The sequence below is a fragment of the Trichechus manatus genome, unplaced genomic scaffold, assembly GCF_000243295.1.
Source record: "Trichechus manatus latirostris isolate Lorelei unplaced genomic scaffold, TriManLat1.0 scaffold00007, whole genome shotgun sequence".
In the NCBI taxonomy this organism is placed as follows: Eukaryota; Metazoa; Chordata; class Mammalia; order Sirenia; family Trichechidae; genus Trichechus; species Trichechus manatus.
The window spans coordinates 26,804,900-26,826,570 of NW_004443943.1; the positions used below are offsets into that span (position 1 = coordinate 26,804,900).

The following is a 21,671-nucleotide window of genomic DNA, read 5'->3' on the forward strand; positions in this document are numbered from 1 at the left end:
CTCAGTGGAGCTCCAGCAGAAAAGGGTCTCAGGTGGGGCTGGAGGCTATACCCTCCTCAGTGACCTAAAGCAGACTGATAATTTTTCGTAATGAAGGCTGCCTCAGACTTTTTTTGCTTTTGGGTTCTTCAGAGTTTAAAGTTCCATTCTTTGTTTTAGGCGTCTGCTCCAAGAAATGAACAACGGAAGATTATCTGTTGGCACAAAGTCAAGGTCCTGAGAGTAGAATAAATAAATAGGGATGTCCTAATAGGTAAAGACATTATGTATGTGATAACAGTGTGTGTGTGCACGTGCTGTGTTTGAGCTGCTGTTACCTTTAGGAGATGGTGGCTTAAAACAACCCAAATTTATTCTCTCACAGTTCTGGAGGCTAGATGTCTGTAATCAAGGTGTTGGCAGGACCATGATTCCTCCAAGGGTTCTAGGGAAGAATCCTTCCTTGCCCCTTCTAGCTTCTTGTGGTTTCTGACAATCCTTGCTGTTCTTTAGCTTGTAGATGCATCACTCCAATCTCCGCCCCCATCTTTACATGGACTTCTCCCCTGTGTGTCTCTGTCTCTGTGTTCAAATTTCCCTCTTCTTGTTAGGACATCAGTCATTTTTGATTTAGGGGTCCTGGAAATAGGGTCTTTTGTAATCAAGTTAAGATGAGGTCATACTGTGCAAATCACTGGGTGCATTAACACATCATGTTGAACCACTGAAGAGATAAGTAGACAGGATAGGGATGTCAGGCAACTTCCCATGGATGCATATTCAGTCAGTCCTGACATGGACACCCTAGTCTAGTTTCTAAGTCTGTTTCTCCATGTCTCTTTGCTGCCTTTAACTCGGTAGTTAAATAGGACAGATGAGTGGCTGTGGGTGTATAGGAGAGCTTATTCCTGTGATATCGACAAAGCCTTCATGTAGAAGTTGAAAGTGGAACTGGGCTTTGAAAGATGTGTTCAATCTCTAAAGGAGGGTGAGTTCTTAAGTGACATGCTTATTTCCACCACTTGCCAGTATTTCATATTCATCTTTGTATTCTTTCAGGCAACAAAATTGACCAACTCACGGGTCAGGCACTAGGTTAGGCATTAGCAACAGATACAACCCCAGCAAACAAGACAGGGATACTCCCTGCCCTGATAGATCTTAACATTTGTGAAAATAGGCATTAAGCAGGTAATTAGGAGTGTGATGAGTGTTATGAAGGGGGAAAGTACAGGATGCTAACCTGAGTGAGTTCAGGGTGACCCTTTCGAAGAAGTGATGAAGACTCATTAGGAGTTAGCAAAGAAAAAATTGTTGGAGCTAGAAGGGAGGAGGAGTGAACCAGGCAGAAAGAGAAAAAAAGTGAACCAAGGCACAGAGAGAAAATGGTACATTCAAGGACCTGGGAGGAGAGAAGAGTGACTGGCGAGGTCAGTATGGGCCAGATCACGAAGGACCTTGTGTGCACACATTTGGGAATCCTAAAGCAATCAGAAGCCACAATTTCTAATTCACAAAATTCCATCACCACAACAAGAAGCAGAAATCACTTCATTTTTACCACTGCCCTGCTTTTAAAAAAAAAAGTGGCCAAAAAAAAGGTAAATTGCCATTTTAACCATTTTTAAGTGTACAATTAAGTGACATTAATTACACTCACATTATACAACTGTCGTCAGTATTTCCAAAAGTTTTTATTCACCCCAAACAGAAACTCAGTAGCCCTTAAGTAATAACTCCCATCCCCCCAACCCCTGCTGTGATGGTTAAGATTGTGTGTCAACTTGGTTGGGCCGTGATTCTCAGTGTTTATATGTGATCACTCCCATGATGGAATCTGCTGTGAGTAGCCAATCAGATGAAAGGGAATTTCATTGGGGGGTGTGGCCTGCATCCAAATATAAGCAGATGTTCTGGCTTTTTGCTTGCCCTGGATCCTGTGGCTGCCTCATTTTCGTCTGACCTCTGGTTCTTAGGACTTGTGCTATCAGCTTACCTGCCTATCCTGGGATTCGTTGACCTTCACAGTCTGTGAGTGGGAACCCTGCTCTCCAACCTGCCAATCTTGTGTTTGCCAGCCCCTGCAGCTAGGTGAATCAGGAGAAGCCTTGTGGTCTTGCCTGCCAATGTTGGGATTCATCAATCTTCACAGCCTGGAACGGAAGCCCTGCTCTCCAACCTACCAGTCTTGGGTTCGCCAGCCCCTGCGGCTATGTGAATCTGGAGAAGACTCTATCCTGATCCATGGACCTGGGATGTTCCAGCCTTTACAACCGCATGAGCCATTTCCTTGATATAAATCTCTCTCTATATATTTACACGCTTTACTAGTTTTGCTTCTTTAGAGAACCCAGCCTAAGACATTCGGTACCGAGAGTGGTTCTAGAGAAACAAAATTGTAAGGTTGAGTTTTCTAAACTTGTTCGCAAGTCTGGTTAGTCTTAAAGATGTTTATGACTCTGCTTCCAGCTGTGAAGAGGGCACTGCTAATCCATGGCGTGCGGTAGTGATACAGATATGCAAAATATCACCACCAGTAGATCAGGTATTGGTGAAAGGCCAGTCTCGGGGTGAACACATGTGTGATATCTTTCTACAGTTTTTTCAGAATGAGAAGTATAAGGAAACTGGTTGGTTTGTCCTACTTTCGCTAGACAAACTGGTGAAAGAAAGAGATGTGCTCAGGGCTTTAGAGTCAAAGCTCAAGTTCTGCATAAATGACCTCAAGGCTTCCACTTGTGCTTTAAAAGAAAGCCTTATTTCTTGTAGTAACTGAGCTGAAATTGGCAAAAACCAAACCCAATAAGAGTCTTATTGTAAGAGTGGCTGAATTATGCCAGCTCAATTGCCAACCTCGAGAGGTGTCTGAAGTTGAAGTAAGGGCATTGATTGGGAAGAAATGGGATCCTGGAACTTGGGATGGGGACATATGGGCAGATAATCAGGAAGCTGGGGACACTGAGCTCCTAAATTCCATTGAATCACTCCTGCCAGCAGAACCACTTCCATCTGAAGAGATTACTTCATGTTTGTCTGCCAAACCACCCTGCCCAGAAAAATCATTAGCCCCTCCACTCCCAACTAATGAGATAGCCTTAGCTCAGCTGCCTCTAAAGAGCCTTTGCCTGAGTCACAGCCTGTGGCATCGCCTGAGGGAGATGCTTTACAAGACACTACTGAATATTCTCAAAACAATTCCATACTACCGATTCTAGCTTCTAGACCTATAACTAGATTTAAGTCCCAGCAAGCCCCAAAAGGTGAAGTACAAACTGTGACCCAGGAGGAGGTATGCTACACTCCAAAAGAACTGCTTGACTTTTCTAATATGTACAAACAGAAACCTGGGGAATATGTGTGGGAATGGCTATTAAGGGTGTGGAATAATGGTGCAAGGAACATAAAGATTGATCAGTCTGAGTTTATTGATATGCGTCCACTAAGCACAGATTCTTCATTCAATGTTTCAGCTTGAGAAGTTAGGAAAGGATCTAATAGTTTATTTGGTTGTGTTGCTGAAACATGGATTATGAGGTGGCCTAAACCAAATCAAGTTGAAGTACCAGACCTGCCTTGGTATACTGTAGAAGAAGGTATCCAAAGGCTTAGAGAAATTGGCATCCTAAAGTGATTTATCAGGTTAGACCCACAGACCCACACATGGAGTGCCCAGAGAACACACCTTTTACCACAGCCAGCAGGAAAACATTTGTGAAGGGATCTCCAGCATCCTTGAAGACTGCTGTAATTGCTATTTTATGTAAATAAGATTTGACAGTGAGAACTGCCCTAACTGAATTAAGACACTTAACTACAATGGGGCTGATTGGACCCCATGGTAGTAGGGGCCAAGTGGCTGCACCCAATCAACAGACAAGGTGGGCGTGGTTACAGTAATGGACAGTAGAGTCAAAGCAGTAATCAGAATAGTCTGACTCGTATGGACTTAGGCATTGGCTACTTATGTCATGGTGTCCCTAGGAGTGAAATAGATAGGAAATCTACTATTTACTTGATCTGTACAAACCGATGAATTCTGGGTCAGGTGAACAGCAGTCTAACTCGAATTGCCAAATACAGTCACAGTCCCTCACTCATTTCCCAGATTTGAGCGAGTTTAAAGACCCACAACCCCCTGAGGAAGGACTCCAATACACTGCCAAAAATTTTTACTGTTAATCTTTCACCCAGCCTTCCCCAAAGGGATCTATGGCCTTTTACGAGAGTGACTGTTCACTGGGGAAATGGAAATAATCAGACTTTTTTGGGGATTACTGGATACTGGCTCTGAAGTGACACTAATTCCAGGAGACCCAAAACATCACTGTGGCCCGCCAGTCAGAGTGGGGGCATACGGAGGTCATGTTATTAATGGAGTCTTGGCTCATGTCTGTCTCACAGTAGGTTCGGTGGGTCCCTAAACCTATCCTATAGTGATTTCCCCAGTTCCAGAATGCATAATTGGAATAGATATACTCAGCAACTGGCAGAACCCCTACATTGGATCCCTGACAAATAGAGTAAGGGCTATTATGGTAGGAAAAGCCGAGTGGAAGCCATGAGAACTGCCCCTACCTAAGAAAATAGTAAACCAAAAGCAATACCGCATCCCTGGAGGGATTGCAGAGATTACTGCCACCATCAAGGACTTGAAGGATGCAGGGGTGGTGATTCCCACAACATCCCCATTCAACTCACCAATTTGGCCTGTGCAAAAAACGGATGGATCTTGGAGAATGACAGTAGATTACTGCAAACTTAAACAGGTGGTGACTCCAATTGCAGCTGCTGTGCCAGATGTAGATTCATTGCTTGAGCAAATTAATACATCTCCTGGTACCTGGTATGCAGCTACTGATCTGGCTAATACCTTTTTTTCCATACCTGTTTTGAAGGACCATCAGAAGCAGTGTGCCTTCAGCTGGCAAGACCAGCAATACACTTTCACTTGCCTACCTCAGGGCTACATCAACTCTCCAGCCCCGTATCATAATTTAGTCTGCAGGGAACTTGATGGCCTTTCTCTTCCACTAGACGTCATACTGGTCCATTACTTTGATGAAATTATGCTGACTGGACCTAGTAAGGAAGAAGTGTCATTAACTCTGGACTTACTGGTAAAACATTTGTGTGCTAGAGGGTTGGAAATTAATCCCACAAAAATTCTAGCACTTTCCACCTCAGTGAAATTTCTAGGGGTCCATTGGTGTGGGGCATGTCGAGATATTCTTTCTAAAGTGAAAGATCAGTTATTGCATCTGGCTGCTCCCACAACTAAGAAGGAGGCATGTCTAGCGGGCCTCTTTGGATTTTGGAGGCAACATATTCCCCATTTGGGTGTGCTACTCCGCTCTATTTATCAAGTGACTCAAAAAGCTGCTAGTTTTGAGTGGGGTGCAGAACAAGAGAAGGCTCTACAACAGGTTCAGGCTGCCGTGCAAGCTGCTCTGCTACTTAGGCCATATGATCAGCTGATCCAAGGGTGCTTTGTCAGTGGCAGATAGAGATGCTGTTTGGAGTCTTTGGCAGGCCCCTATTGGTGAACCACAGTGCAGACCCTTAGGATTTTGGAGCAAAGCCCTGCCATCCTCTGCAGATAACTACTCTCCTTTTGAAAAACAGCTTTTGGCTTGTTACTAGGCCTAGTAGAGACTGAACACTTAACCATGGGACACCAAGTCACCATGTGGCCTGAACTGCCCATCATAAACTGGGTGTTGTCTGACCCACAGAGTCATAAAGTTGGATGTGCACAGCAACGCTCCATCATTAAATAGAAGTGATATACAGAAGATTGCAACTGAGCAGGACCTGAAGGCACAAGTTGCGTGAGGAAGTGGCCCAAATGCCCATTGTCCCCCCTCCTGTCACATTACCTTCCATCTCCCAGTCTGCACCTATGGCCTCATGGGGAGTTCCTTATGATCAGTTGACTGAAGAAAACTCGTGCCTGGTTTACAGATGGTTCTCTGAGATATGCAGGCACCACTCAAAAGGGGACAGCAGCAGCATTACAGCCCCTTTCTGGGACCTCCCTGAAGGACAGTGGTGAAGGGAAATCCTCTCAATGGGCAGAACTTCTGAGCAGCGCGCCTGGTTGTTCAATTTGCTTGGAAGGAGAAATGGCCAGATGTGCAATTGTATACTGATCCATGGGATGCGGCCAATGGTTTGGCTGGTCAGGGACATGGAAGGAACATGACTGGAAAATTAGAGACAAGGATTTATGGAGAAGATGTTTGTGGACAGACCTCTCTGAACGGGCCAAAGAAGTGAAGATATTCGTGTCTCATGTGAATGCTCACCACAGGGTGACCTCAGCAGAGGATGACTTTATCAATCAAGTGGATAGGATGACACGTTCCATATAAACCAGTCATCCTCTTTACCCAGCTACTCCTGTAATTGCTCAATGGGCTCATGAACAAAGTGGCCATGGTGGCAGGGATGGAGGTTATGCATGGACCCAGCAGCATGGACTTCCACTCACCAAGGCTGACTTGGCTACAGCCACTGCTGAGTGCCCAATCTGCCAGCAGCAGAGACCAACACTGAGTCCCTGATATGGCACCATCCCTCCAAGTGATCAGCCAGCAACCTGGTGGCAAGTTGATTATATTGGACCACTTCCATCATGGAAAGGGCAGCGTTTTGTCCTTACTGGAATAGGTACTTACGCTGGATATGGATTTGTCTTCCCTGTCTGCAATGCTTCTGCCAAAACTACCATCTGTGGACTTACAGAATGCCTTATCCACCATCATGTTATCCCACACAGCATTGCCTCTGATCAAGGGACCCACTTCACAAAAAATGAAGCCCAGCAGTAGGCCCATGCTCATGGAATTCACTGGTCTTACCATGTTCCCCATTACTCTGAAGCAGCTGGCTTGACAGAACATTGGAATGGACTTCTAAAGACACAATTACAGTGCTAAGTGGCAATACCTTGCAGGGTTGGGGCAGTGTTCTCCAGGAGGCTATATATGCTCTAAACCAGCGTGCAGTATATGGTGCTGTTTCTCCCAAAGCTAGGATTCACGGATCCAGGAATCAAGGGGTGGAAATGGGAGTGGCACCACTCACTATTATCCCTAGTGACCCGCTCACAAGATTTTTGCTTCCTGTCCCTGTGACCTTATGCTCTGCAGGTCTAGAGGTCTTAGTTCCAAAGGGAGGAATGCTCCCACCTGAAGATACATCACTGATTCCATTGAACTGGAAGCTAAGAATGCCACCTGGCTACTTGGGCTCCTTATGCCTCTGGATCAACAGGCAAAGAAGGGAGTTACCATACTGGCTGGTGTGATTGATCCTGATTACCAAGAGGAAATCAGATTGATATTACATAATGGAGGTAAAGAAAAGTATGTCTGGAATGCAGGAGATCCCTTAGGGCATCTCTTAGTACCACCATGCCCCGTGACTAAAGTTAATGGAAAACTACAGCAATCCAATTCTGACATGAATGAAGGTTTGGGTCACCCCACCAGGCAAAGAACCATGACCAGCTGAGGTGCTTGCTGAGGGCAAAGAGAATATGGAATGGGTGGTGGAAGAAGGTAGTTCTAAGTGCCAGTTAAGGCCATGTGACCAATTGCAGTAATGAGAGCTGTAATTGTTATGAGTATTTCTGCTTTGTATGTGTGCATCAAATATTTTTGTTTTCTTCTAAGATGTAAACAGGGCTAGTGCGTTTTGGTTGTATGCATGTTAGTTGTATCATGTCAGGCACCACGTATGACTTTATAATTGTCTTTATTCAGAGATTACATACGGTATAACGAGATACATACATGTGCCAAGTTGACAAGGGGTAGACCCTGATGGTTAAGATTATGTGTCAACTTGACTAAGACCATGATTCTTAGTTTTTATGTGATCACTCCCATGATTGAATCTGCTGTGAGTAGCCAATCAGTAGAAAGGGAGTTTCCTTGGGGGTGTGGCCTGCATCCGAATATAAGCAGACATTCTGGCTTTTTGCTTACTCTGGATCCTGCAGCTATCTCCTGTTCATCTGACCTCTGGTTCTTGGGACTTGAGCTATCAGCTTATCTGCTGACCTTGGCATTTGTCCACCTTCACAGCCTGTGAGCGGTAGCCCCGCTCTCTGACCTGCCAATCTTGGGTTTGCCAGCCCCCGAGGCATGAATCAAGAGAAGCCTCTATCCTGATCCACGGACTTGGGATGTTCCAGCTTCTACAATCACGTGAGCCATTTCCTTGATATAAATCTCCATCTATATATATATTTATACACTTTACTGGTTTTGCTTCTCTAGAGAACCCAGCCTAAGACACCTGCTAACCACTAATAAACTTTTGTCTCTATGCTTGTGCTTACTCTGTTATGTGCCTGCAAGCTGACTCCGATTCACAGCAACATCTTAGGGCAGAGCAGAGCTTCCCTGTAGGGTTTCCTAGGCTGTAATCTTTATGGAGCAGATCATCAGGTCTTTGCTTGCACTGCTGAGCCGCTGGGTGGGTTCAAACCGCTGACCTTTCAGTTAGCAACCAAATGCTAAACTATTGTGCCACCAGGGATCCTTTGCCTACTCATTTCATCTAAGTGGGATTGTACAATATTTGTCCTTTTGTGTCTGACTTAATTCCCTCAGCATGTTTTCAAGTTTTACCCATGTTATAGCACAAAACAGAACATTATTTTCTATGGCTGAGCAATAATCTACTGTACATACATACCACATTTTGTTTATCCATTCATTTGCTGATGGACACTTGGGTTGTTTCCACATTTTGGTTACTGTGAAAGAGTGCTGCAATGAACACTGGTGTACAAGTAAGAGTCCTTGCTTTAAGCCTTTGGATATTGTCTTAGTTATCTAGTGCTGCTATAACAGAAATACCCCAAGTGGATGGCTTTAACAAACAAATTTATTTTCTCAGTTTAGGAGGCTAGAAGTCCGAATTCAAAGTGCTGGCTCTAGGAGAAGGCTTTCTCTGTTGACTCTGGAGAGATGTCCTTGTCTCTTCAACTTCTGCTTCCTTGGAGATTTCCATGTGTCTTAGCATCTATCTTACCCTCTCTCTCCTCTGCTTGCTTGTTTTCTCTCTTTTATATCTCAAGAGATTGACTATAGATGCTCAATACTAATCCTACCTCATTAACATAACAGACAACCCATTTCCAAATGGGATTATATCTATAGGCACCGAGATGAGGATTTATAACACATACTTTTGGGGGACACAATTCAATCCATAACAGGTATATACCTAGGATTGAAATTGCTGGGTCATATGGTAATTCTGTTTAACTTTCTGAGGAATGCCAAACTGTTTTCCAGGAATCACTTCATTTTAACACCTATCAAAAGCTTATAGGATAACTGGTTTGAATTAAATTTCCCTGGTCTGCACCAGCTGACATAGTATACTGTGGTCTTGGGTCCCAGAGGAATCTTGAGTAAAGGGCTGCTTTCCTCCAAAAATCCTAATTACCACTTGCTGTTCCAACATCACTGTGAAAGTGTCCCTAGAGGGGAATGTAAAGAGCTTGAGAAGAGCAGGCCAAGCCCGGGTGAATTAGTGAACCTTAGTGATAATCATTACCACTGCCAGTTATAGCTTATCCAAATTGTCCTTCCTCCACCTTGGGATACCGCCTCCCTTCCTCACTGTATTTCAGTTCTCAGGGAAAGGATTTAAGGAGGATTATGCTTTTTCCTCTCTTCCCTCCTCTGTTGCTGGCCCTGTCCCACAAAGAATCAGAACAACATTCCCTGTTAAATTCCATGAGTCAGGGAAGAGTGGAAATCCTGTTTTTAACATCCTTTTATTAAAGGTGGTATTCTGGGAAAAGTACAAGAGCCTCTACAGTTAAGTTAAACCATCAAATAAACTGGCTACCTAATTGAAATGGGCAAGAGAGCCTTATTGCTGTTAGTTGCCATCGAGTCGACCCCAATTTATGGCCACTCCATGTACAGCAGAATGAAGAGTTGCCCGGTCTTCCGCCACCTTCATGAACATTGGTATGCTTAAGTCCATTGTTGTAGCCACCGTGTATTCTGAATGCCCTGGGGCCCTTGTGGCCCAGTAGTTAAGAGCTACAGCTGCTAACCAAAAGGTTGACAGTTTGAATCCACCAGCTGCTTCTTGGAAACCCTATGGGGCAGTTCTACTCTGTTCTATAGGGTCGCTTTGAGTTGGAATTGACTCATTGGCAATGAGTTTGGGTTTTTTTGGTTTCCAACCTAGGGGGCTCATCTTCCACCACTATATTGGACAATACAGTGTTGTGATCTATAGAGTTTTCACCGGCTAGTCTGAAAGCTCCACTGAAACCTGTCCACCATGGATGACCTTGCTGGTATTTGAAATACCAGTGGTACACGAGCTTCCAGCATCATAGCAACATGCAAGACACCACAGTACAACAAATACTGACCGATGGGTGCGTTAGGCAACAGAAAAGAATGGAGACATAAAGAAAAAAACACAAAATCACTGATAGTAAAATAGTTTTATTTAGTTTCTTATTTTTAAAAAAGGTAGCATTTCACATATAAATTTAGACTTCAAGATTACAGTGTATATTTGCCAAAAGGAACATCCCTGAAGGAGGGACAGACTGAGAACTCACTGAGTGAGCACAGGGAAGCACACTCCATGGGGAGTTTAAGTGGAAGTTCTTTCTGTAAAACTTCATAATGGCATTTCCCTGTCCCTCAACCCTGACACCAGGGTTTGTGGCTTGTAAGAAAACCCACACCATCACTTCGGAGCAATAGCTTTTAGCTCATGTAAATAGGGAAAATCTCCAGGAATGAAAGCACAAACATCAATGATCCAGATTTCCCACAACAATCATTATTTATCTGCAGCAACATTATGACAGGTTAAGAGTTTTTATAATTCAAAAGTTCTTTTAAGAGGGCTAAAGAACACAAAATTCATTCAGAAGGAAATTTATATAATTAATTGAGCAAAAAGAAAAAAAAAAAAGATTCTCTCCATATTATAAGTGCCTCTGACGTATAAGACCCAGGAAAAAGACCCATTAGAATCTGGGATTTCCTTCCTTTCCCAAATTCAGTGTTTGGCACAATCCACAAGCTGTCCTGAGACTGAAGGGCTGACGTGCAGCTGGAAGCTTTCTTGGCGGTGGTCCCATGACTTCGGTTTGGCTTCCTCAGAGTGTACACAAGAAGTGTCTTAACAAGCTGCACAAACTCAGGCCTAACTATGGGGTACACTGTATCAGGAAAGTTAACGTTTAAGGGGAAAAAGTCCAGATGAAATAGGTCTCCCATAGCCACAGGCTAGCTCTGCTACCTCTCATGGAAAATTAAGTCTACTGGATATCCAGGGAAGGTGAAAGTTGGAAAAACAACTTTGATTTCAGCATCTCAGGGCCAGGAGGGAAGAGAGAGATGACCAAGGATTCTTTCTATCCTTCGTTTCACACTATGTGGGCTCCTGATGAACAATCTTCAGAACAGTCAGTGTGCTAGCCACCATGGCAGCTCTAGGATTTAGCCTTTAGGGAGCAGTGCTGGGGCAAGTGAACATACCCCAAATCCAGTTTTAAAAACATTTCCTGCAATCATGATACAATACTGTGCAGTGAGTGGCTAGGAATTGTACACTGCTCCCTCCTATTTCTGGTTAAAGCCCTGTCCCACTCTTGGCCAGCCAGAGCCGAGAGGGACATGTAAGGAGTTGTCTGTGGCTAAAAACTGGGCACCTTAGTCACTCATGGCCTGAGGCAGTGATGCCGACAGTCATCACCAAAATGGGGAGGAATGCCGGGCCCCAGAGCTGTGGTTCAGAGCAAATGGCTTCATCTAACCCAAAGTGACAAATCAAGCCCTCCTGAGCCATACTAATGCAGTAAACTTCTGATCAGGAATCTCTACAAGGTATCTCTGGTTGGATGGCAAGGTGTACATCCCAGCAGGCCACCAACCTGACTGTTAGAAAACAGAAAGGTGCAAATCATATCAAGTAAACGGTTATTCAAGTGGAAGATCACTTCCTGGGGAACCTCAGCAGCCTAGAAGTCAATCACATGGACAAATGCTGCCATGGGACCCCAAAAAGAGGGCCTGGGGTGCAGTCAGTCTTTATACCTACCATATCCTGACTGTCTGCCCTCTGGCCTCTCATGTCTAGAATGGCTGAGCACACATTTCCCCAGGGCCCAATGTAAACATATAGATCTCAGCTTAGAAAAACACAGCTTGTTATATGTTTAGTGTTTAACATTCAAGTGCAGGCAGTATCTTAGCATCAGACTTTCCCTCATTCATGAGTACCAGTTTAGAAAGAAACACATAAATGATACTTGATAAAACTGCAGCTGAAAAGACCATGTGAGTGCCAGACAGCTGGCTCTATCCTGCATTCAGTTGATAAACCAGGATTATCACAGGAGAGGCAGAACAGACGGAGCAAAAGTTCTCTGTAAATCTGAAGAGTCGGTATAACCACTGTTCCCACTTAACCCCTTGAGCCGCATCTTGATATGGGAGAACATTTCCACCTCTTGCATCAACCTGTGCTCTCCTTGTTTTGGATGGGGCTCTCTCCAGAGGGTTCAAGAGCCTCCTTAGAGAGGAGAGAGCTTTCTCTTCCAGTCCTAACATCAGAATATTTCAAAGCACAAGAGGAGTCCACAAACATGCTAGGGATGCTGCTGCCAAAGTATATCTTACTGTTAGAAGCAATGGCCTGGTACTTTTTGAGCTCCAGATATTCCGGGGTCAATTTGTGCTGTGTAGGGGCAAACAAGAGCAAAGACATCAGGATACTTTTGTGCAATAGTCATCTCTCTCTTTCCCTATATCCATTTTTTCTATTGTTCTTCTAAGTATCATTCTCAACTCTGAATTGCTGCCAATGACCCCATCTCACTTTCGAGTGTGGCTATCACATTAACAGTGATGTTCCAGACTTGAAGCTCCTTTAATGAACTTCTGTCCTAATGCAGGAGAAGTTATTAACTTCTTAATAAAAGGATGTAATGGCTAATTGGGGAAGGGAGGGGTTTGGGAATAATTAATAACTATCTAATGATAATCACTAATATTTCTATAGTGATTTAAGGCCTATAAAATATGCTCTCATTTCATCTAGCTGAATTCAGCCTGGAATCTGATGGGAATTTCTGATTCAGAGAAAGGTGAACAGGTCAACAGATGGGAGTGGCAGAGCTTCAAAGGAAGGGGCTGTGACTTAGAGTACTATCAAAACAAATATATAAAAACCCTTACTTTTTCTTCTCAAAGTCCTGTCTACTTTCCAATTTCCTTTTAATGTTAGTGAACCAATGAGTAACCTTTTAATTCCCTGGGCTCATAGCTTTATAATCAGCCATCATCTGCTTTTCTTGACCAAATTCCAGAACTGTAAAAGGTCTCAAGAAAATCATCTAGTTTGGCCTCTTATCTTTACTCAGAAGCTGCATGTTTAAACTTTCGTGATGGGCAGATGTCTGTCAACCACCTTCCTACAGATCCCCCCGTTACCTGCTGCGGTGTTTTGTTTTGTTTTAATCATGGTGCCAAAATATAGCCAACCAAAATCTGAGTTTGATTAAAATTCATTTCCAATGTTCCACGGAATAGACACTCCTCCAAAAGGCCCCCAGAACCTTCCCTAATGATCCTCCCCTCCTTGAGTCTCAGTCTGTCCTCTAGGCAAATGACCATTTTGTCCTTCACAGTTCCAAGTATCTATTTTCTGTGTTCCAACATTTCTGATGCCCTGGATCTATACCGCTCTCTCCAGTTGATCATATCCTCTGTCAAAACATTGTAACCAAATGTGTCACAGTACATAACCAAATTACTTCTGAAGGCCTTTTTACTACAGGTGGATACCTGAGTAGCATTTTTCAAAATGGTAGGGGTCTTGATACTTGTGCCTGGCCAGCTTCTTTCATTACAGATTTAGATTGCTAGTTTTATAAATGGAAGTTTCCCATCTTGCTTTCATCTTCACCAAATTCCTATCTGTTTCTATAGGGCTGTGTCCTCCAACATGTTAAGTTTATTTCTAAATTTGTAACGGTTTTCAAAGTACTGACAACTCTCATTCTGTCTAACTACCACGTCTCATCATTTCTTCTGAATATAGTTTATGCTGTTCTTGCTAAACTGAGAGTTTAAGGCCTGTCTTACAGCTTATATCTTGACTCTAAGCCCTCAAGCTGCATCGTACACATTAGCAACTTCTATCTCAACCCTTTCTCTGTTCCAATGTACTCCACAAATAATCATCTTATAAATCTTGGTCTTATCCTTCCCTTCTCAGAATACTGTAGGGGTTCTAGCTGCCTCTTAATTAAATAACTCCTGTTCACTCTCTAGCCAACCTACCCTTGTACTTACACATACACTGTTTACCCATCCATCACCCTACCTCCCTCCTCAAGTTACCACATACACCATTCCTCATGCGCGGAACTGTTTTCTATATCCTATAAATAAGCAGTTCTCAGCTGGTGGCATTTGGAAATGTGTGTATGAAGGAGGTAGAGTTTGGTGGCTAAAATGACTGGTAAGCAATACGGACATTTAGTGGACAAGAGCCGGGGATGCAAAATATCCCATAATGCGTGAGACAGTCTTCAACAATTAAAAAACGTCTCACCCCAAAATGCCAAGAATGTCTCTGATGAGAAACACTGCTCTAAACCAACTTAACACCTACCGAAAAAAAACCTACCTTATCTGGGAAGCAATTCTAGTTATTTCAGGTGAAAACCCTCAACTTCACTAATCACTAAGCCTTTATATAACAGTGCAAATGAATGAATTTATGGCATTTGATCTGTGTTTAGTATCTGTTTGCCTTTGTTCTAGCTTCCACTTTTGAAAAGAACTATATAAAGTCCCCAACCTGGTAAGTGTGCAGTACATCTTCCTAAGTCATTGGCTGATTCTGAAGGATGTGACAATCCTACCCTTTCTTGACACTGGATAAAATCTCTCTACAATATTAGAGCGCCCCAAAAGGAAAAGCAAACCCCTAAACCATACAACTAGGAAGGTGGCACAGAGAGCCAGTCACCTTGTTTGAAGTGGCATATTTGTGTGCAGCATAAAACTCAGCATCTGCTTTCGCCTTCTCTCGGGCCAAGAATGCAGCATCTAGCAAGCAAAACAGAGTCAGGGTGTTTAAAACAAAGCAAAGTTGCCAATCTATTCCCTCAGCTATGTAAGAGTTCAGACTCTACCATAAGGTAGGGGTCCCTTTCTCCACTGCCTGATAATTCAGGTGCTTACTTTGCTTCATAAACTTACAACAAAATGAACAGTTTTCAAATCCGAGTCTGCAGATAGCTCTTTCTCAACGGGGAATACTCTTGTCACTGCAGAATAACTCTCAGCTCATTTGAGTCCATTTCATTTTCCAGCCAAAGTTGCTCCTTCTTTCCTCCTCCTCTTACACTACCCACCTCCCATCAGCCAAACCTTCATTCTCCACCCAGGCTCTAGGCTTCAAAGAGAATAACTAAGTCCAGACATGGAAGTTCTACTCTGTCTACTCCATTGTCCCCAGCCCCTCAGAATTTGATCCAGCCTCCGTAAAGGAGAAAGATAGGAAGCAGCAGTATATAAGCAAAAGGGGTTCAATATTTGGTCTTCCAGTCTGCTTGTGAGCTAAGAATAACATCTTACCATGTGAAATCGAAGAGTTCAAGACGTTCCATGAAAACTGGGGCTTCTTCCCTCCCGCCCTCCCCCCCCCAGCTAATTTTATTTTTGTTGACAGATGGGAAAGAAACTGGTGGTAAGCTTTATTATCTTGTGCATTCTTTACAACTGATTATGGGTAATTCTCATACTTTGCCTGGAAATGAAAGTGTTAGCTAATAAGCCCCAATTTAAGGAAAGAAACTGAAAGGCTGAGTTATCCACAATCACAAACTAAACCAACAGATATGTAATAGCAATAGTTTTTTTTTTTTTTTTTTGTCTAGAGTATCAGGCCAACCACTTTCTCCAGACCAGATTATTCTCTGCTATGGCCATGCTACCCACCACAAACAAGAACACAACTCCCCAGGGAAGGCAGCAGTTCAGGACAGTCACAGCCTCACACTCTCCCTGATGTACCTTCAATTTCAGAAATGCGCTTTTCAGTTTCTTTCTCCATCACCTTCTGCTGAAATCGAATTTTTGCCACTTGTGCAATCTTCTCTGCTTCTATAGTTATACAACAAAAGAAGACACATTCAAATGCATTTCTCTCATCCCCGTGGCACTTAGAATCAGCAGCACACAGTCTAACATTTAATTATATAAGATTGTATGAGCTAATTGTTTCATGAAGTTTTAACTAACCAGACTGTAAACAACTCAAAGGAAAAAAGGCAATTTATTTTCTACTTTACACTGTTCTATTCTGACAGTGCTAATTTTGTGGGAAGAAGGTATATAAAAAGTAACAGTTTCAGTCCTTCGTGGCACAACTGATTTAGGAAATAATATTGGAGTTATTATTCCCAGTCCTTGAGCATAGAGAATATGACCCAGCTGGAGCTGGGCTCACAAGGACTCGTTAAGGGCTCACAAGGACACATCAACTGGGCCCTGAGGTATAAAGACAATAGCTAAGATAATCTTGGAAAATGTCTTTTAGGGAAACTTTCACGTAAAGCCAGTCAAACAGAACACAAAAGACTTTCCACTCTTGTCTTTTTCTATTAGCATTTAGTGAACAGAAATTTGTTGGACCAATGAAGACCCTCCTGACTCTCGTTACTGAAACCTGTACCAATGATTGTTACGAAAGACAATTCAAAATGTAGGATCACAATTTCTAGCCAATTTGTGAAAAGGTAAAGCTTTCAATGGTTTTGCCCATCTGTAATGTTAATATATACTCGGGCAGACATGGCTGTGGCAGCATGCTTGTCTGTTTTCCCATTCTTGCCTGTTGTGTAATATTCTTTGGACTCAGACAGACATGGCTCTAGCAGCATGCTTGTCAGCTTCCCACTTTTGTCCTTTTGAGTATATGCCGAATAAAACTTTATTTTTGCTTTACTAAACTTTATGATTTTCTTCCCCTACAACACAATATAGCAATGGTCCATAAGCTAACAGGAAAAAAAGATACTCTTATGAAAGTACCACAGAACAAAAACAGAGCAACATAAATGCATGGCAGCACAGGACAATTACATAACGTAGCAGGAGAAAGAAAGAATAAGGGAGGTAAGTTAAACCAGAGAAGGTCTTCTGGAAGAAATCTTGAAGGAAATAATAGACATGACCTGGGAGGACACACCAGAAAGCATAAACAAAGATGAGAAGTTATGAATGAGCAAATCACAGTGGAGAGGTGATAAGGGGCCATCTGACAAGACAGCAAAAAAGATTAGACAAGAGGGCTACAGGACTCCTGTCCTGAATGACGAGTTAAGGAGCTTAGTTTCAATATAATCAGGATCAACTGTTAAATTACTATCAGGGGAATGACATGATAAAAATAATATCAAAGAAAGATTATTCTGACTGCTGTAGAAGATAAAACAGAAAGCAGGGTAATTTTTCTGAGAGTGTGAACATGTTAGCTGCAGCAGGCAACACTGGCTTACCCAAATCACCCAGGACGAGGTTATAAAGACTCTAATTATACTTTAAACTCAACTATTGCAATTCTTACATAACATTCTCAATTCTCCTTTTTTAGCCAAAGACACACACACACCTTATCTCTGGCCCCTGAGGGAGGTGCATTATAAAAAGAAAAACTCTAAGTGGGTTTCTTCTTTCCAGAAGACAGTATCCTTTACCAAACACTCCAGGGAATATTTGCTTATTTCTCTATCAGAGAAAAACCAATCCATATCACGTCATTCTAAAAAATAATCTACTATATTCAACAGGGCTAGAAATTTAACTGTAAGCAGAAACTCAAGATAAAACTTGAATCAAAGTGAGGGATCTGGAGCCTGAAGCCAGAACCCAGACAATGTTGTCTTGGCATGGGAGAACTGTTGTGGCAATCCCATTCAACACTGCTCTGTGACATGTGAGTATAAACCAATAAGCAGCATGACCAGAATCTGTTTCTAGAAAAATGGTGGACCAGGCTAGTGAGAAAATCCTTTAGCTACTAAAACCTCAAAATGCTAAATAAAATATATAACAACTTTGTTTTTTAATGCATAGCTGAATTTGTAAGAAAGAATGGGAGACAGTTAAGTGATATAAGAAAAGGGAGAGCAGAGAGCCTGCACAGTAACAGCACCGGGGTAGGTTATTTAGACAAGTAAGGGAGAGGGACATGGGTCACTGCCCATGCAGGGTCAGGAGATGAGGCCTTGCGATGTTAGAACTGAGAGTCCTCAAAGCTGAGATCTTTAAAGGGTTACAAGTCCAGTGAAAGGGGGACTGGAAAACCTGACCCACCAGCCCACTGAGAAGTACCTAGACACATCTCAGTGAAACTAAAGAGCACTCAAAGACAGAGAGAAAAACCTTAAAAGAAAAAGAGAAGACAGATTGATTACCTAAAAGGAACAAGTAGACTTTTGACAGTATATATCTACGCAGCTACAAGAAGTCAAACAAAAATGAAATAATACTGTTAAAGTGATAAGGAAAAAAAGTTTGGTTTAGAACTATAAGCTAAATTACATTCAAGAATGAGGGAGAATATAAAAAGCACTGGGAGAATATAAAAAGCACTGAGATCAAGACAAGAAAGAACTGAAGAAATTTTCTACTCCTTAGCCTTCACTGGAAAAACTAGCCAAAAAAAAAGGATTGCAAGAAGCAATGGAGAGGAAAAAAGTACTTAACATACATGTAAATCAAAATAAATATTTACTGTAAGAATCAATGATAATGATGATCATACTTAATGGGGGAAATAAAAGCAACAACAATATGTAAGACTGGGGACAGTGATAAACATTCTAACGTATTGTTCAAGAAGACGATGTAGAGAATGATTAGACACTGTCAAGTCAGGTATGCTTGTTAATATTTCACAGGTAATGACTAGTTATACATTTGAGAAACAGAATGCAAAATTTCCAATTAAGTAAAAAGAAGAAAAGGCTAAAGAAAATTCAATCATTTTTATACCAGTCAGAAAGGCGGGGGGGCGGGGCCAGAGAAAAGAAATGCATGGTAAATAGCACAATATTAAATGATACAAACAAATCCAAACACAGCAGTAATCACAATAAATATAAAAAGACCAAACTCACCAGTTTAAAAGACAGACTCTCACATCAGCTAAGACAACAAAATCTAGCTATATGCTGTTTACAAGAGACACACCTAAAACACAACAACACAGAAAAGTTTAAAGTAAAAGAATGGGAAAAGATACACCAGGAAAATAACTAACCAAGAGAAATCTGGCATAACTACACAATCACTGGACAAAACAGACCTTAGGCCAAAAAACATGTTTAGGGATAAAGAGGGCTATTATGTAACAGGAGCAATTCTCCAGGGAGCAGTAACCATCTTGAACCTGATACTCATTAATGAGATGGCCCTAAAATATATAAAGAAAAAAAAAGAAGTCAACAAATTCATGGTCCTAGTGGGAGAGGGAGATTTTAACACACTTCTCTCAGTTATAGCTCAAGAAGGCAAAAATTAGAATACAGAAGATGTGAACAACACAATTCATAAGTCTGACTTAATGGATAGAGAAACCTGCATCCAACAAATGGAGAATACACATCTCAAACTTTTCAAGTACACAAAGAACATTTATTAAAAATGACCATGTATGGTAGGTCACAAAGCAAATTTCAATAAATACTTAAGAATCCCTATAACAGACCATATTCTTCTGACCACAGTGCAATAAAACTGGAAATCAACAATAAAAAGGTAGCCCCGCAAAATCCATTCAATCAGAAACTGAAAAATATACTACTGATAATTCCTGCGTTAAAGAAAAAAATCACAATGGAAAATGTTTTAAAAAGAATGAAAACTGAATACCAGTAAATAATCTGCATTTCAAAACTCGTGAGACATAGCTAAAGAAGGACTCAGAAGAAAATTTTGAATCTTAAACGTTTCCATTAGAAAAGACTGGAAACTAATGAATCGTTTAACTTGAGAAATTAGAAAAGAACGAAAAAGTCAACTCAAAAAAAGTAGAAGGAAGGAAATAATAAAAATAAGGGTATATAATTGAAAAGAAAATGTCAACAGAACAAACAAAAGCAAAAACCAGTTCTCTGGAAAGATAAAGACAGGCAGACCTCTGGTAAAACTGATCTAACAAAAGCGAAAGCACAAATAAATATCAGGAATAAAAAGGGTCATCCAGATATGGTAGAGGGTTTCAAAAATCGTGAGAGAATATTATAAATAAATTTATGCCCCTAAATTTGAAACATCAGAAAATGGACAATTTTCTAGAAAAATAAAATTACCAAAATGGACTTAAAAAAAATAAATAACTAAACAGACCTACACCCATTAAAGAAATTAAATCAGTAGATTAAATGTTACCACAAAAAACAACAGAGCAAAAACCCCACTAGACAAAGACGGTTTTACAAGTGAGTTCACTAATCTACAGAGAATACATATCTCATGCAAAATGTCACAGAACACAGAAAGAGGGGATGCTCTCCAACTCATTTTGAGGCTACTGTAACCATGACACAAAAAAACTTGCAAGTGAGAGTACAAGAAAAAAAAATATAAGCAGATCTCATTTATGAAAATGAAAGTAAAATCCTAAAGAAATCATCAGCAAACTATATAAAGAAATGTATTGGGAGGAACCCAATACATCATGGCCAAATGGGTTTATCCCAAGAATGTAAAGATGATTCAACGATAAAAAAATCTACTAATATAATTCACCATGTTAACAGTTTAAAAAAGAAAAATCATATGGTCATATCAACAGATGCAGAAAAAAAATCTAAAAGTTTTAACAACCATTCAGGATGAAAACTCTTGGCAAGCAAGAAACAGAAGGAAACTTCATTAACTAAAAAAAAGTTAACTACAACAACAAACATGATTGGGATTATTTCCTTTAAAGTCAGAAACAAGACAGGAATGCCTGTTACCATCTTTTTTTGTTTTCCCCCAACACTGTACTGGAAATCATAGCCTGAAGCAATAAGATAAGAAGAAATAAAAGATGCAGGGTAACAAAGAAACAAACAGAACTGTCCTTATCTGAAGACAATATGACTGTCACATGGGAAATACAAGAATCTATTAGAAATAACATTCTCAGCAAGACTGCTGAATAGAAAATCTACAGTGTACTTATACAAAAGCTACAACCAATTAGAAAACATGTTTTTAAAGAAGATCCTGTGGAGCCCTGGCGGCACAGTGGGTAAGAGCTTGGCTTAGAAACCCTATGGAGCCGTTCTACTATGTCCTACAGGGTCACTATGAGTCAGAATCGACTTTGATGGCAATGGGTTATTTCTAACAGCAAATAAACTTAATGGATATATATGAATAAATCTCTAACAAAAATGTGTAAGAAATTTAAGAATTATTGAACTTTCTGGGGAAGATATTTCTTATAAATGGACAAATACAATACATTTATAAGACTCAATATCAAAATGATACAGATTCTCACCAAACTGATGCATACATTCAGTACAATTCCAATCAAAATCCCAATAAAGTATTTTACTCAACTTGAGGAGTTGATTCTAAGATTTATATGGAAGAATAAAGGACCCAGACTAA

At 41.3% G+C, this 21,671-nt stretch overlaps 1 protein-coding gene across 2 annotated transcripts in view; it reads right to left on the bottom strand.

The window, feature by feature from the left end:
• Positions 1 to 10,453: 10,453 nt before the first annotated feature.
• Positions 10,454 to 21,671, bottom strand: part of ERLIN1 (ER lipid raft associated 1) — a 39,732-nt gene continuing 28,514 nt past the window's right edge. For both annotated transcript variants that reach the window (XM_023740790.1, XM_023740789.1), the window contains 3 exons: positions 16,071 to 16,160; positions 15,022 to 15,101; positions 10,454 to 12,720 (listed from right to left, as the gene is read on the bottom strand). In XM_023740790.1, coding sequence (XP_023596558.1) covers positions 12,499 to 12,720; positions 15,022 to 15,101; positions 16,071 to 16,160 — 392 coding nt within the window. In that variant the 3' untranslated portion in view covers positions 10,454 to 12,498. The remainder of the gene's footprint in view (positions 12,721 to 15,021; positions 15,102 to 16,070; positions 16,161 to 21,671) is intronic.